The sequence below is a fragment of the Eumetopias jubatus genome, unplaced genomic scaffold, assembly GCF_037043125.1.
Source record: "Eumetopias jubatus isolate StellerSeaLion01/CBP00866 unplaced genomic scaffold, mEumJub1_p1.0 scaffold_1, whole genome shotgun sequence".
Taxonomy (NCBI): Eukaryota; Metazoa; Chordata; class Mammalia; order Carnivora; family Otariidae; genus Eumetopias; species Eumetopias jubatus.
This window is the reverse complement of record NW_028274807.1, coordinates 23,044,260-23,062,338: the sequence shown is the minus strand read 5'-3', so window position 1 is coordinate 23,062,338 and position 18,079 is coordinate 23,044,260. Positions and strand designations below refer to the sequence as shown.

At 33.0% G+C, this 18,079-nt stretch overlaps 1 protein-coding gene across 1 annotated transcript in view; it reads left to right on the top strand.

The window, feature by feature from the left end:
* NCAM2 (neural cell adhesion molecule 2) overlaps window positions 1-18,079 on the top strand; it is a 515,660-nt gene that overhangs the window by 435,965 nt on the left and 61,616 nt on the right. Inside the window, exon 12 of the mRNA XM_028115862.2 lies at window positions 761-934. Within this exon, the coding sequence (XP_027971663.1) occupies window positions 761-934 (174 nt within the window). The remainder of the gene's footprint in view (window positions 1-760; window positions 935-18,079) is intronic.

The following is an 18,079-nucleotide window of genomic DNA, read 5'->3' as shown; positions in this document are numbered from 1 at the left end:
TTATAAAGTTTTGTATACTGGAAAATAAAGTTTCATTCAGGATACATTATTGAGCTTGAAATAATGTGAGTAATTGACACAAAAACACACAAGACAGATTTTATAGCTGTTTTTAAAATACAAGGATTACAACTTAAATATTCCACATAAAGCTTTATTTTAGCTAAATAATACATAAGTGAAACTAAAACAGGTAGTTTGCAGTTTTATTTAGTTCATAATGACATTTGCTCTAAACTTAACACTTTCCCCAAAACTATTAACATAATTTTAATAAACAAAAAGAAAATAAATCTCACATCTTCACAAAAGATATTTATGCTATTAATTCAATAAACTCTTTGTTTCTTCTTATATTTTTAATTGTACCTGCATTCTCCCTCCATCCCTTTCTCTCTTTCACACACACACACACACACACACACACACACACACACACACGAGCTTGTTTTCCTTGAATGCAAATAAAGTCCCCATACTCTATAGAAAAGGAAGAAGTAAAATTATTGCCTCAATCAATGAAATTTGATAATGAATATTTTACTCTTCATTTTCTATAGTTATAAAGATTGACTAATGTATACTTTCTTGCAATTTGAAAGCATCATTCAGCAGTTTATGCAAGCCCTCTAATTCAAATATATTAAGTGACATAGGGAGCAATTTTCCTTTATTCCTAATTGTCAGGATACCATTAAGTCTTAATAACGGCCATCCATATTACCTGGCTTACATTTCCTTTGGTTTCACTTTTTCGTAGATGTGCCATCCAGTCCCTATGGAGTGAAGATTACAGAGCTGTCACAGACCACAGCTAAGGTTTCTTTCAACAAGCCGGACTCCCATGGAGGTGTGCCTATTCATCACTATCAAGTGGATGTCAAAGAAGTGGCATCAGAAACCTGGAAAATAGTACGCTCCCATGGAGTTCAAAGTGAGTCAGTGATTTCAAAGTATGTTGGTTAATTCAAGCTGAACTTCAGTGTTCTTGTGTGATTGGGATTTATTTTTCTTCAATGTGTACTTTTTTTTTTCTTTTAATAAAGTAGGGCTGAGAAGACATTTCCACTGCCTTTTCTTCTTGAGAATAATTTTAATAGAGAGTGGGAAAGTTTTCATCTTTAATAAAGATGGAAGAGTTTAGCAAAATCACCAAAGTTCAGTTTTAGGGGAAAAAATTTACTATTTAGAATTTTCGTGGTGGAAAAACTACTGACATGTCAGATTTGATGGCTGAATATTCTGAAATATGTTTGTTTTTTGTTTATCTGTAAGATTTCCTCCATAAGTAGTTGTAAAAGTCATACTGTAAATGTAGAAATCTTATGTATGTATTTATGAAGCCATCTATAAAAATTATCTGTCTACTAAAATTTATTTCAAAATTATGTTTTGAAAACTCAGGTTTTTCCTACAAATTATGGCATTTTGAGTAATAGAATAAGCTAATTCTAAGAAGTTAAAACAATTTACAGCACTTCTTTTCACATATAGAATTTCATCATTGTGAAATTGTGACTTTTTTTCCCATTAAAAGAAGAAGCTAAATTAGGAAATGATAATTAATTATAAGAGGGGGACTCTATTGGTTGGGTTATAGAACTACATTGCATAGTCCAAAAGGACAGTAAAGAAAATAGTGAGGACACTATTGTTCCAAAGTGTCCCTCCTCTGCTGATCCTGGCCCTGGCCTGATCCTAACATGTATGGTGTAAGGGCTCTGTAAAAGGCATGAACTGTCCTGTGAAGAAAACCATGAGCCCTCCTGTGAAGAATTGTCCTAGTGGACGACAGAGACAGAACAGATAAAATCATTGTAGTTCCACCAGTGTTGGCATCTCCTTGTTCCGTTTTTACTGAGAGTAACTATATGTTTTCTATAGAAGTGCCAGAAATATTCATCAGTCATCAGTCATTGACTACATGCTTCAAATAATGCCCCCCCCAAACATGTCAGCTCTTATCATTTCTCTTAATGATGAGAGGATTTGGACAGGTAGTGTTCTTTGTGCAAATGCTGTGTGGTTCAGGAGAGAAGACAGTATTCCAAAAGAATGAGCAAGTGAGTTCTGGGACTCTAATGGAAGAAACCATTATCCTAGATTCAAGAATTCTATTTTTTATGAGAGGGAAAACAATAGAGGTGAAAGGTGAGAGACAGAAGGAAAAATGAATTATTTATGACACTACAGAACACTCAGAGTGGGGGTGCTTGTGCACAACCAAGAAGAAAAGTAATGTTAAAGCTAAATATTAGAGAAATTAAACTTGGCAGAATAGTACTGCCACATCTCACCCCTCCACCCTGCTGAAGAAAGTTCATAGATTCTCCGAAGACTTCTTACAAAGTTGCAACATCATGAAGGATTTATAATGGCCTTGATCTGATGGAGTTGTTCATGTTCAAAAACCTGATTTTGTTACTCCATGTATCCATCTCTCAGAAGCAGATTTCTGTGTTTATAAAACTGATATATAAGAAAGAACATTTGTTAATTCACAATGAGAAAGCACTGTCCTGGAAATTAGACATTCAGAATATATATAATAGGTATATTCTTTACCTGTCAGTATTTTATGTAGGAAAGGAAATATGCGTCAGAAACCTGTTTGGTGAGTCTTGAATATCAGTCAAGGAAGTTAAGTGAGTGAGATATCCAATGCCTTCAGACTGGGCCAGCTTAAAGCTTGCCAGTGAGACCAGAATACTCAAAGTCTTGGTTTCTCTTCCTCTTCTTATAAGAACATTGATCCCATCATGGGGCTCCACCTTCATGACCTCACTAAGCCTAATTACCTCCCCAAGACCCACCTCTAAATACTATCACATTAGAGGTTTTGGTTTCAACATACGAATTGGCGGGTGGGGGTGGGGGCGGGGGGCGGGAGAGGGTATGTTGGGGGGGTAGGTACACAAATGAGTTCATAGTTCCTAAATATTCATTCTATTTTAATCACTGTGTTAAGAACTGAAAATAAATCAAATCAATAGATTTTGAGCACAAACTGAAGAATTTGGTATTATCAATATCTTCTGTTTTACAGAGGATGAAACTGAGGGCTATCTATATAAAGCAAAAAATTGAGACTATAAAGTTTAGCTTCTTATCTGTAAGGTAATATGGGTAAATAATGGAGAAACCAAAATTCAACCCCTAACAGGAAATCTGATTCCAAAGCCTGTACTGTTGACGTCTATGCACTTTTTATCCTCTATTCAGTTAAGAGTTGAGAAAGTGGAACAAAAATTACTGCCCTGTAAAGTATGAATATGACCCATTATATATATGTGTGTGTGTATGTTTAAAATTTGTAAATATTTTATATAATTTTATATATATTTATATATAAATAATTTTTATAATATAAAATTTAAATATATATAACATGTAATGTGTGTGTTTGTTGCAATGTGCTTTAGATAGCTAGTGGAAGGGATTACATAGACAATTTAGGGAGCAATTTGCCTGACCAAGTTAAATATGAATTAGAGGGTTGAAATATCACTGTTATTTAGAGGTTTCTTCTTAGAAAAGAAGAAAGCAAGGAGGAAGGGACAGGAAGGGGGAGAGGGAGAGAAAAAAGGAAAGAAGAACAACCTGTCAGAATGGCTAAAATTGGACATTTTAAACATGTTTCTTCACTCCACCCCATATATGTATGGTTGACTAGACTGCAGGGTCCGGAACGGGTATGGTAGATATTGTGTGCATGTGAGTTGTGAAATTATGTGATGTAGTCATCAGTGGTTTCAAAAAGAATTACAGTTGAGAGAGAAATAATTCCATAGTTGCTTCAGTGGGAACATTGTACTTCAATGCAATACAAAGATATAAGAACAGAGTAATTTAGTAAAAGAATTATTATAAAGGTTCTAAAGAATGTGACCCCAGTGCACAGTTCTCTGATGCAGCTTGATTTAAGGGTGAAAGTTCAATGATCTTAAAAATTGTCTTCAACTTTGTAATTGCACATATTATGGAAAAGAGATCCGTAGCTTTCATTCATTTCTCAAAAAATGTATCTTAAAAATTTTTTTTTTAGTTTGACTTTGTTTTCAAATTATAGTTTAGTTGAGTATACAATTCAAGCTTGATAATTACTTTCCTTTGGTAATCTAAAGAGAACATTTTACTCTCTTCTGTCTTCCCTTATTTTAAAGCCTGCTGGAAGTTGTTCTTTGTAAATACTTTGACTTTTTTTCTTAAGCTGGTTTTGTGATATCTACTTTAATTTTGTATCTTGAGGTTTAATTGCTTGTCCTAATGTGGAGTTCTTTATTTGTTCTGTTTGAGGTTCATTGTATTCCTCAATCCGAAGATCCATGTCTTTCATCAATTCTGGAAAATATTATCATCATTACCTTCTTGAACATGAATATTATGTCTGCCCTCATTCTCTCTGTTCATTTATTCTGATAATCAAAATTATATGCTACACTTGATATTTGGGAAGTGAGAATATCATATCTCTTTACCTTTATTGTGTTTCATTCCTTTACTATGTTATTTTTCAGTTCTGTCTACTAGTTCACTAATTCTTAATTCACTTATATCTGCCATTAAAACTATTAAAATTTTAATGGTCATATTTTTAGTGTATGTAAGTTATATTAGTTCATTGTATGTCTCAGCAGTATCTCACTCATGGTGGCTTGTTAAATAGTATATTTTATGATTTAAAATCGTGATCTCATATTTTGTTAATCCTATTTACTAGGATCATGCAAGGCCTGGGGTTTGGGTGTGTTCTTCCACAGAAGATATTCTTTTGCTTCAGGTAGTTGCCCTGGAACATTCCAAAGGTGGAAGCATCAGAGCATCCTAAATTAATTTCTTGATTTGAGTTTCTGTACTATGAGAGCAGGTTTATAGTTACTAATTTTCAAGAAGTTCTTATCCAACCCCCTTTACCAAATTGGGATTTGGTTCGAGGCCAAGCCAAACAAATTTTTTCTAGCCCACACTTTTACTTGCTTCTGAGAACTTTGACATTCCTGGCTCCATGCAGGGGTCCGAGCCTCAGATTTCCCTCTTTCTTCTTTCCCCAGTGAGGACATTCAAATCCAATATTCTATATTACAGATCTGTGCAAAAGCTCTCAGCTGTCTGAGTACCAGTGAAATTTTCCACAAGACTGCAGTAACTGATAGAATAACAATTACATGGCCGCTCCTCTAGCTTCAGGTCTCCCCATCCACATCATTTTTTTCATATTTCAGAGTTTGCCTTCTTTTTCTATGAGATAATATGTGCATTTAAAAAGATTTTTGAAAATGGTATGTACAATTGTTACCATATTTAAAAGACTTGATTTTATGGCTATATTGTTGAAATTCTGAAGACATTTTTTAAAGCATATGCATGGTTTTGAATAGTGAAGAAATGCTTCTTTTGTGCCTTTGCTTTATAGTTTGAACTAATCATTCATCTTACAGTTTAAGAGAGTTTTGTAAGCATAACTATACTCATTGCCTTTGAGGCATTTGTTAGAATACAGATTTAGGTTTATCTGTTAAAAGACAGTTACTATGGTCATGAACATTTCAGCTACTATTTTTTACCCTCAGCATGGTTTTATTTATTTATTTTACTTTACATGAGTTTAGTTGACATTCGGTTACTTTTCTTTCTTCATAAATATCTATAAGTCATTATATATTATTCATGTATCTACTTTTACCTGGAAATAAATACCAGCTCTTGCTTGATTGTGTGGCATAAGCAAGAAAATTTTAGCAAAAATTTTTCCTATTAGTAGATTCTGATTCTAAATAAGTCATTAATTAATTTCCCGTGAATTTCACCTGCTCACTCTGCACCTGGTCCTAGGTTTAGGGTGCAATTGTGGTCTACACCAATTATTAAATTCTTCAGGTTTAGCTGAAGTCTTACTGATCATCCAATCACTAATGTGACACAAAACTAAATTTTGAAACATGGAGAGTTGTGAACAAATCTGATATCAACAACTTGAACTATTCAAACTTCAAATGTGAGTCATTCTGACATTTAATTTTGAGTGAAAAATATGTATCACAGGTGTAGCAAGACTTTATGATTGGGAAGGATACATGACATTTTCATTACCCTATCATTTAACACTTTGTAAGCATGTTCTATATACCTCATTGGGCACAAATGAAGAGAAGATAATAATCTTGCAAAACAGCTACTCATTTTTCAGTATTCAAAATAAAAAATGAAAAATTAACATTTTAAAATTTCAAGTTCTTTTTATCAGAGCATAGAACAATTCTCTCAGATAGCATAATCTATTTCTTTGTGAAATGTTTATTTGTGAAATGTTTAGCCAGCTAGAATCACACATAGACGCCCTTTCAATCTCAACCAAGATTATTATATACTCTGCTTTATTTGGGTCTAAGGTTATAGTAGAATTTCTCTTTGTTCCTGAAAATAAGGGAGATAATTTTTTATTTGAAAATAGTAGCTTTTTGTAAATGGGACATTCATTAGAAACTTATTCAAATTCTCACCATTTTTACTAATCAAAGGATGTAATAACTAACTACAATTTGGAAATAAGTTCACAGTTGGACTTTACAGTTCTTTCATTGCATAATTTCACTAAACCTTCAATATGGCTTTGCAGGATGCAATTGCAGTAGGTGTATTTTAATCTGTAGATGGTAATTTTAACATTATAGCATTTAGTTTGTAAATGTTGTGATTAAGCTTATGTACATGCTTCATTATTACATATAATGCCAAACATTTTATCCAGGTTTTAATTTTTGTTCTATTTTAATTAAAATCTGAAGAAAAAATATCAACTTGTATGGTAGAGAAATCCATTTTCAGCTTGTGAAGGAGTTTTTCCAAGATTGTTTTGAAGTATAGGTTTGGATTTACAAATCATATGCCTATGCCTGAGAGGTCCACAAACTGATTTTAAATAGGAGCTTAAATTGGAATAAAGATTAATAGATCAAATACTAAGAAAGATTTCAATGCAACTAAAGAGGTGCTACTTTGCAGTACCTTCCTTTCTCTCAAAGGGGGTGCCGTAAGTTCAACCAGCTGCTTTCTTGGAATAAAGAATCGTTCAGGCTTAAATACTCCAAAACCACAAGCTTAATATCATTTATATAGATTCAGGCGGAGGCTCCACATCAACAATGAAAAGTTTATTTATTACATGCATGGGAGTTCCATGTACAAACAGCACTGTTACAACACCTAGTTCCTCCATGTTTTAGTTTTTCACTAGGAATCACCTCCATGCTCTGCGATCTTCCCACTGCCCCTACCCCTGTCACTTTCTCTTAGTGCAGCAGGCTCCATATGGCCTACAAAGTGTGCTTTTACATTATTTGCTTCACAGAATTCTTTAGCTTTTAAAACTGGACATTAATGCCCTTTAGAAGTAAGGTAGATTTGGGCACAATTTTTTTGTAATTTTTTTCCCATTGCTTTGTAGTAGAATTTCTTAATCAAATGTTAGCTTTCTTTCAAGTAATCCTCCCATGTTTCCTGTGTTTTCTCTCATTGTCTCTACTTTTATCTTTTGCTCTACCCTAAATTTTTAACACGTATTTTTCAATTTGCCTGTCAATTTTTAAAATTGTTAAATGTTTCATTCTCTGATCATTTATTTCGTGTATGCAATATATTCTCTTATCTCTCTGATAATTGTAATGATATTTCTTCAGAGTTATTTTTGCTCCATGAATTGGTTTTCTTTTCCTAGACTTATTTTGTTGTTGTTGTTATTTGTTTTGTTCTCTGTCATTCATATTGGAAACTTTCCCCAAGTATTTGGTGATCCTTGCCTGAATATGTGCATTTGAAAGTAAGAAAAAAATCACCCCTAAGTTCTGCGCAAAGGCAGGGTTTTTTAAGCCTTGACATCACATGGGTTTCTAACTTCCCCATCAACAGAGGTCTGTGAAATAGTAACTATTTTTGGATATTATTTTGAGGCTGTTCAGTTATTATTGGCATAACTGGCTACCGGGACATTGTGGAAAAGCAGCTTCTGTCAAATGTTGTCAGATGTTTCCCACAAAGTTTGTCCGGCAAATTAACTCCATGCTCCCTCATGTTTAGAATTCCAGAGTACAAAACTTCTTCGGTCCCGCTTATCCAGACAATAGATCTTTCATCTTCTGTTGAGGTGAGAGAGAGGAATTCATCTTCTCTTAAATCTGAGGAGAGGGCAGGAGAGTACAATTGTTTAAATGTTTCATGATCATCCAGGTTTGTGCTTTCATTTTTTTGGATTTAAAATTCCTGAGACTTTTCTGAAACTTCTGTAGGTCTAATTAGTTTACCTCCCCTATCATCTGATCTTCATATACAGATTTTTATAATTTTTGATGTAACATTATATTTTTATATGTGGATTTTTCAATTTTTAAAACAGTATTAAATTACATATTGATGACATAGTGTTGAAAATTACACTTTTAAGAAAAATGAGCATATCAATGTTACTTACTAATGATTAGTACCTATAATTATCTAACTTTGTGCTCTGTTGTGCTGCTTATAGGTAAAAAAAATTCACATTTTTCTTGGAAACTGGCTAGCTTCATATGGGCATTCATTAGAAATTTTAAATATAAATTAAGCTCTAAAATTTGGCAATTTTGGGGCACCTGGGTGGCTCAGTCGTTGGGCATCTGCCTTCAGCTCCGGTCATGATCCCAGGGTCCTGGAATCGAGCCCCGCATCGGTCTCCCTGCTCCACGGGAAGCCTGCTTCTCCCTCTCCCACTCCCCCTGCTTGTGTTCCCTCTCTCACTGTCTCTCTCTCTCTCTCTGTCAAATAAATAAATAAAATCTTTAAAAAGAAATAAAATAAAATTTGGCAGTTTTCCCAATAATATCCAGAATAACAAGGACCCTCAGATATGGACACAGTGTAAGGTTGCATATATTGTATAATATGCAACCACAAGAACTATTTACAAATCCAGAAGATAATTTAATACAACCAGCTCTCTATTGAAAAACATTCTATTTGATAGTCGCCTCAAAGGTTTTTTGTTCAAAAACCCACTAATCATGCAATAGATTTCAGATTATTCAACAGTTCCTGGATTCTTCAGTGGTAATTGAGGAACATACTGTATATACAATGCTATATCTATATATTTTTTAAAGATTTATTTATTTATTTTGAGAGACTGAAAATGAGAGAGAGAGAGAGAGCACATGAGAGTGGGGAGGGCCAGAGGGAGAAGCAGGTTCCTTGCTGAGCAGGGAGCTTGATGTGGGACTCTCAGGACTCCAGGATCATGACCTGAGCCAAAGAGAGTCGCTTAACCAGCTGAGCCACCCAGGCGCCCTACAATGCTATATCTATAAACAGAGTGAATAATAATATAATAGGGCAGATTTCTTTCTATGAAATCATTAATTAATTTTTATAGTGAAAATATACAGGATTGGTCCTCTTTTGTTCTGAATTCACTCAGAAAGAGAATAACATTGTCAGTGGAAACATTTTATTGAAGTTATGGCCTGTAAATGTTTTTCTGTGATCATTATTGATCACAGAAAAAAATCTTTTTGCTTTTGTTCATACTTAAAAAGAAAGTTAGGGCACCTGAGTGTCTCAGTTGGTTAAGCGACTGCCTTCGGCTCAGGTCATGATCCTGGAGTCCTGGGATCGAGTCCCACATCGGGCTCCCTGCTCAGCAGGGAATCAGCTTCTCCCTCTGACCCTCTTCCCTCTTGTGCTCTCTGTCTCTCATTCTCTCTCTCTCAAATAAATAAATAAAATCTTAAAAACAAAGAAAGCTAGTGATTATTTAAAATATGGAAGGAAAATAATGACAATGAGCATCATAACTCAACTAAAGCTAGAGTAAGCTCACACAGGTATTTCTTCAAATATGTCACTTTCCGAAATTTATCAGGAATTTTCTATGTTGTGTTATGGTGCCACTAAAAATAATGAAAGAAATAACTGATATATCTTTGTTACTTAAAACTTGTTTTATTTATTTTTTGTTTTTGTTTTTGTTTTTTTGGAAATGCACCCCAGAAAATGTCCCTACATGACAAATGACATGATCATCCTTTTAGGTCTTTCTGTCATTTGTCCTCCCCGGCCACCAACCAAACCCACAATGGTCCCTTTTAACTATAAAAAGGAATTTCCTTTTTTTTTTTTCTTACCTTTGTGTGTGTTTTTGTCTGTGTTCTTTAAACATATATTATCATGAATTTTCTTTTGTTTGTGATATATTGGCAGGCATCTTTTCTAAATAATGTGTAAAGCATTCACGTGATCCAGTGACCTGAACATGATAGTTTCTTCAGGTTTACAATGCTATAATAAAACAACAGGTCTCAACAAACTGTTTTGGCTACCAACTGTGATGAAAAGGGTCTGAGAGGGTTTTGGGGTTTGTTGGTTTGTTTTTTAAGTCATCTAGGAGACATAACTCTTTTCTATTATATTAGGAATGGTTTTTCTGTAGGAGGATGTGTAGTTTTCCTATAGTTTACCAATACCTAAAAGTTATTATAACATCATTTCAAATTACACTTAAGATTTTTATTCCAGGGGCGCCTGGGTGGCTCAGTCCTTAAGCGTCTGCCTTTGGCTCAGGTCATGATCCCAGGGTCCTGGGATCGAGTCCCACATCGGGCTCCCTGCTCAGCGGGAAGCCTGCTTCTCCCTCTCCCACTCCCCCTGCTTGTGTTCCTGCTCTCACTATCTCTCTCTGTCAAATAAATAAAATCTTAAAAATAAAGGATTTTTATTCCAATGTTTCTTTAATCCATGTTATTTACAGTGTCCTGGGTGACACTGGATTTCCCTATATCTTACTACTCAATTTTATAGTTTTAGAAACAATTTTAAATAATAATTGTTTAAAGTTAGCTCTAAACTACTGCAGATTTTAAAATCATAATGAATTCCAGTGCTTTTAAAAATTCTCTACAAGGAATATTTTCTACAATTATACTATTCCCAACATAAATATGCCTGAAGAAAAATGGTTATCATTTTAAAGACTATATTTCACATGGTAAAAGAGAAATTGACTGCAAAAATCATCTGTTTTAAATACAAGTGCAATAAACTCATGAATTGCAAAGAAAGGGGGATAAAAGTAATCCACATTAATTCAGTATTTTCAGTTAAAGGAAATCTGTTCTAATTTGAATGTAATGGAAACAATTCTATCTGTAAAAAATCAAAACAAGAATATCTTGGACTGTTTTCATTGTGCCCGTCAAAAAAAATGAGCTAACTTAGAAATTTATATATCATAGCAATCTTAACGAATTTAAACTATGTAGATCAAAATATACAAGTAATGAGTCTAGGAGGGGATTTGAGTGAAATAACACCCTTTAAGTAAAATTATTTGTATGCTGGAAACTTCCCCACATACCTCAATATGAAGACCCAAATTCATTCATAATTCTGTACTCAGCCTGGTCTCTGCTATAATGATAAAAAGAGCTTCTATACGAATAACTTTTAAAATTTTAATAAAATTAATGAACTCTTCTATATGTATATAATTTTATAAATCAGGGAAATAAATGGTATGAAGAAATGAAATTAATTTATATAAGAAAGATTTTTGTGAGTAGTGAGTAAAGAAACATGGATATTTCATGAGTGTTTTATAGCAATTTAACCCATAGGAGGATGGAAGTATTCACTGTTACTAGAAAGTTAAAAAAATAAGAGTCCATCTCACTGCTCAAAGGTACACTTTTTTTGGACACCTTAATATTCAGTGCAAATATAATTTTTCCTAGAATATAGCTCACAATTTTTTCTTAATTCTAGCAAAGAATCACTATGGGCTGACCATCATGGTTAGTTTAATAGTGAATTTAACTAATAAGGACTCTTAGAAGACATGTTTAAATTTTATACTCCTAAAATTTTTTAATTCATACCTAAAATAATTCCCTTTATTAAATAAACATTATTTGATTTTTGTGATTGTTAAAGTTCATTACTATGAACAGTATCTTCTGTATTATAGTATATAAATATTCTCAAAGTTAAGGAGGAGTATAGAGATTTTCCTTTATATGCTAAGTGGCTCAAAATTCTTCTATCATTGGGAAGGTTCTAAGGCCTTCTTCAGTAATGCCATCCTATTAGCAGAATGACCATTGTGGACTGGCATGATCAAAAATGATTTCAGAGACTGACAGTACTCTGGTCCTCAGCTCTTGTACATCATGTGTGGACCATAGAGACAGCATTCTTACTTTTCATCTTTTGCCATCTCCTGTGTTCTTTTTTTTTTTTTCTACATATGCAGGTCTGATTAGCATTTTATACTAATAATGCACTGCTTTGATTTTTCTTAAGGCCCCTTTTAAAAATCACTACTGCATACAGCAGTGATATCTAAAATAGGATTCTCATATTCCAGGATACATAAAAGATCAACCATTAGGGCCCATAAAGTAAACTGGAAAATATTGCCATTTCTCTAATCAAATTATGGAAGTGATGATTCAGATAACTGCATTTATAAATGGTTGACAATGCTAAGTGTGTGTGTGTGTGTGTGTGTGAGTGTGTGAGTGTGTCCTTCTTTTTCATTTTATAACATGTCCCCTAAATAAACACATAGCACATCAAAGTCGGCCCACTCACTGTGCATACATGCATTTTATATTCTTAAAACCATGCTTGACTTTATGTTACTCCATCCACGCTTTCCTATCCATCTGTCAAGGTTCAATATAAATTTGAGCTTTTTGGTAAGGGTTTATTTATTTTTTAGTAGAAATATTTTACATTCCTTTGAAACTCTATAGTAAGTATTGCTTATACTAGGATTTGCCAGCTTCTCATTTCATAATGTAAGTATTAAGATACAAGTCGTATTTCTCTATCTTGATTGTACATCTGGGAGCCTGTGTAACATATTGTATGGACCTTTGAATCTTCTACATCACCTGAGATGAATGAATGGATTACTTAATTATGAGGTTTTCTTATATTCAAATAAAATTATATAGTTATTATTTCCAAACATCTGTCAATTTTGACTGTGTCCAGGCTAAGTTAAATGGAACCATCTAAGCAAGTTGGTTGTTTATTCCTTTCTTTGGAGTTTTCAAAGATTCCGCAAGCTTTTTTAGGTACTAATGTTATGGAATTAGCTGTTCTGTAAAACTTAATTCTATTGTATATTTAAAAAAAAAGAAAGAAACTTCCTTTTAATTACTAAGATTAAAAAAAATCTATTGTACCTTTTTAAAAAATAATCTCTTTAAACATAAGTAGACTATTGAGAAAATGGAGATAGCAGTTTCTCTTTAAAAAGCAGTCTTAATTATTCCTACTTCTTTTTGCCACACTTCAGACAAAACGGAAGCATCCAACCAATGTATGCCATGTGCTTTGCTACTGGCTCACCTAACATTAAAGAAAGAAGACCTCCTTAAGTGATAGAACATGCCTGTGCAGTTCTGGCTAGTGGGCATGTCAATGGACAGTTAGGATTTATTGTATCATAGAAAAATTAGTGTGCTCTGTAAAACTGCTTCAATTTAGAATGTTTTGCTAGAGATCTTCATCCTCACAACTGGGTATTGTGACACAGACACACATAGCATGAACTTTGGATTTGGAGTTCAAGACATGTGATCTGTCCAGGGTAGCATTGTTTTATCCCCCCGTCTGTTGGTGAGGCTGCTTATCCTACATTTTGTATCTATAAGGCTTTGAGTACTTTTGACATTTTAACAATATTAGACATTCCAATCCATGGATATTGGATGTATTTTCATTTATTAATATATCCTTTAATTTCTTTCACAAAATTTTTACAAAAATATTTTGTAGTTTTTCTTGTGCAAGTCTTAAATTTCTTTCATTGAGTTAATTCCTAAGTATTTAATTCCTTTTGATGCTATTAAAATGGAATTGTTTTTTAATTTTCCTTTTTAGAATGTTCATCGTTAGTATACAGAAATTCAACTGATTCTGAAGTGTGTTGACTTTGTATCTTCTCACTTCATTGAATTCATTTTTTAGTTCTAAAAGGTTTTTGTGGAATTTTAAGTATTTTCTACATATAAAATCACATCATTAGTGAACAAAGATAAGTTTACTTCTTTCTTTCTAATTTAAATGCCTTTTGTTTATTCTTACCTCCTAATTGCTCTGGCTAGAAATCCCAGTACTATGTTAATTAGAAGTGGTGAAAACAGGTATCCTTGCCTTGTTCCTGATTCTGGAGAAAAAGATTTTAATCTTTCACCATTAAGTATGATTAACTGGAGATTTTTAATGTATGGCTTTTATTATGCTGAATTATTTACTTTTTATTCCTAGGTTTTGAATGTTTTTATCATGATGAGGTATTAAATTTTGTCAAATGCTTTTTCTGCATCAATTGAGATGATACATTTTTTCCTTTATCCTATAATTGTAGTGTATTACATTGTTTAATTTTTGTATGTTTGAAACATCCTTGCTTTCCAGGAATAAATTCTTCTTGGTCATGGTATATAAACCTTTTACTATGCTGCTGAATTTGGTTTGCTAGTATGTTTTTGAGAATTTCTTTATCACTGTTCATAAAGAATACTAACTTGTAGTTTTTTATATTTTTTTGTAGTGGTTTTATCTGGTTTTGGTATCATGTTAATGCTGGCCTCACAGAATGAGTTAGGAAGTGATCTTCTGCTTCATTTTTTTTAGGAATTTTTGAGAAAAATTGGCATTAGTTTTTCTTTATTTTTAAGATTTATTTATTTATTTTGGGGGGAAGGAGCAGAGGGAGAGAGAGAGAATCCTGAAGCAGACTCCCCACTAAGCACAGAGCCTGACGCAGAGCTCAATTCCAGGACCCTAAGATCATGACCTGAGCCAAAATCAAGAGTTGGATGCTTTACCAACTGAGCCACCCAGCACTTCAGTATTAGTTTTCATTAAACATTTGATATAATTCATCAGAAGCTGTTGAGAACAGTGTTTTTCTTTGTCAGGAGATTTTTGAATACTGATTCAATCTTTGTACTAGTTATAGGTCTATTCAGATTTTCTATTACTTTATGATTTAGTCTTAGTATATATTGTGTATCTAGAAATTTGCCCTTTTCATCTAAGTTTTCCAGTTGGTCAGCATACAGTTATTCATAGTAGTCTCATAATCCTATTTATGTAGAATTTGTAGTAATATCTCCCATTAATTTCTGGTTTTAGTAATTTGAGTATCATTTTTTTTTATCTTAGTCTATGTAGCTAAAGTTTTTTTTTAACTTGTTGATTGTTTTTTGAAGAATCAACTTTTGGTATCATTGATTATCTCTATTATTTTTCTATTCTCTACTTCATTTTTATCTGTCCTAATTGTTCTTATTTTCTTATCTCTGCTGGCTTTGGGTTTAGTCGTTTCTTCTTTTCCTAGTTCTTTAAGTTGTAAAGTTAAGTTGTTGATTTGGTATGTTTCTTGTTTCTTAATGTAAGCATTTAGTGCTATGAATTCCTCCTGAGCCCTGCTTTTGCTGTGTCCCATTAGTTTTTCCTATGTGGTGTTTTCATTTTTATTAATCTCTTAGTGTTTTTTAACTACCCTTGTGATTTCTTCTTTGACTCATTAGTTTGTTTAAGTATGTAATCTTTAATTTTCACTATTTTGTGAATTTTTTAATTTCCCCTTGGTTAATGATTTTTAACTTCATACTGTTCTGGTTAGAAAAGTTACTTTATTTGATATCTATCTTTTAAAATCTGTTGAGACCTAATTTGTGGCCTAACATATGTTCTATTTTGGAAAAATATCCCATGTGCAGTAAAGAATAATCTTATTTTTTGGACAGTATTCTAAATTTAGTACTTTTATTTTGTTGTTTAGGTCTCCAGTTTCTTTACTTAATCTTCTGTCTGATTGTTCTACCCATTATTTTGTCTGTAGTAACATGTATATGTTTATAATTGTTATATCTTCTTGTTGTATTGAAACTTCTATTAATATATAATTTCCTTTTTGTCTCCTGTGACACTTTTTGATTTAAAGTCTATTTCCTCTGATAGTAGTATAATCAGCCCTGCTCTCTTCTGGTTATTATTTCCATGGATAATCTTCTTCCATCCTTTCACTTTCAATCTATTTGTGTCTTTGGATCTAAGGTAAATCTCTTATAGATAGCATATAGTTGGATAATATGATTCTAGTCATTCTGCCAGTCTCTGTCTTTTGACTGGAGAGTTTAATCCATTTACATTTAAAGTAATTCCCAATAAGGGGGGACTTCTGTCATTTTAATATTTGTTTTCTTTATGCTTTACAGCTTTTTTTATCCTTTATTTTCCACATCACTGTCTCCTTTTGTTTTTAGTCAGGTTTTTGTTTTGTTTTGTTTTGTTTGTTGGTTTTTTGGTGGTGAAATGTTTAAATTCCTGTCTCATTTATTTTTGTGTCTATCTTATAGCTATTTTCTTTGTGGTTACCATGGAGACTTCATTTAACATCCTAAAGTTCTAACACTTCAATTTGAATTTATACTAGCTTAACTTCAGTAATATACAAAAACTCTGCTCTTGTATAGCTTCATCCCTATCCTTTTTGGTTGTTGGTATCAAAAAATTACATCTTTATGCATTGTGTGCCTAAGAACATGAACCAATAATTCTTTTAAATGTGTTAATATCTTAAATTATGTAGAAAACAAAATTTGGAGTTACAAATTAAAGTTATGATAATATTAGCTTTTAGAATATTTTTTTAAAAAATAGAGCCTCTCAAGTCATGTAGAAAACCATGAGTCAGTTGCAAATCATTGTTCCAGTAGGACCAACTTTTGTAGTTGTCATGTATTTGCCTTTATTGAGATCTCTATTTCTTCATATGACTCTGAGGCATTGTCTAGTGTCCTTTTATTTTACCGTGAAAGACTCCCTTGAGCTTTCTTGCAGAGTAAGCCTAGAAATAACAGAGTAGCTCAGTTTCTGTTTATCCAGAATGTCTTAATTTATCCCTCATTTTTGGCAAACAGTTTTGTCAAACATGCATAGTTTTTCCCTGTTAGCACTTTGCCTAAACCCTCCCTCTGCCTTTTGGCCTCCACAGTTTCTGATGAGAAATCTGCTAATAATGTTATTGGGATATCTTATATATAATGAATTACTTCGCTTTGCTGCTTTCAAGATTCTCTCTTGGTCTTCAGCTTTTGAAAATTTGATTTATAATGTGTCTTGGTGTGGGCCTCTTTGAGCTCAGCTCCTATGAAATTCATTGGACTTCTTGGATGTTCACACTCATGGCTGAAATTTTCAGGAATTATTTCTTCAAATACTCTCTCTGTTTCTTTCTCACTCTTCTTGTGAGACTCCCACAGTATGATTATGGCCCACTTGATCATGTCCCACTGGTCCCGTAGGCTCTGTTCATTTTTCTTCAATCATTTTTTCTTTCTGTTTCTAGATTCAAGAATTTTCATTGTCCTATCTTCAAGTTCATTGTTTCTTTCTTCTGCTCATTAAGCTCTACCTGTGAAATCTTCTAATAAATTTTTCATTTTAGTTATTGTACTTTTAAGCTCCACAATTTCTTTTGGTTTCTTTTTAGATGTTCCCTCTTTATTTTGGTCATACATTGTTTTTTATTGTTGTTTTATTTGTTTGTTTTCTTTGCCCACATCTTCTTTTAGTTCTCTGAGCATCTTAAGAAGATTGTTCTAAAAGTCTTTTTCCAGTATATCGACCATGAGATATTTTCCAGGGAAGGTTTCTGTTGATTAAAACTTTTTTCTTAAATGGGCCATAATTTCCTGTTTCTTTGCATGTGTTGTGATATTTGTGTTAAAAACTGGACATTTGAATTTAATAATATGATAACTCTGGAAATCAGTTCTCCCCTTTACTCAGCATGAACTCTTATTATTCTTCTTTATTGTTTTTTTAATTATTGTTGTTGCAGGCAATGTGTGTGCCAAGGATCAGACTGTCATGTAAACTTCAGGTCTTCTCAGGGCACTAGTTCTTTAAATCCTTGAGAAGTCACTTTTGCCAGAGGAGGTGGGGCCTACCATAGTGAGGGAAGGTGCAGCAATGGTTTCCCACCTCCTTGTCTGCAGCTCTGTGATCAAAAGCAGCAATCAAAATC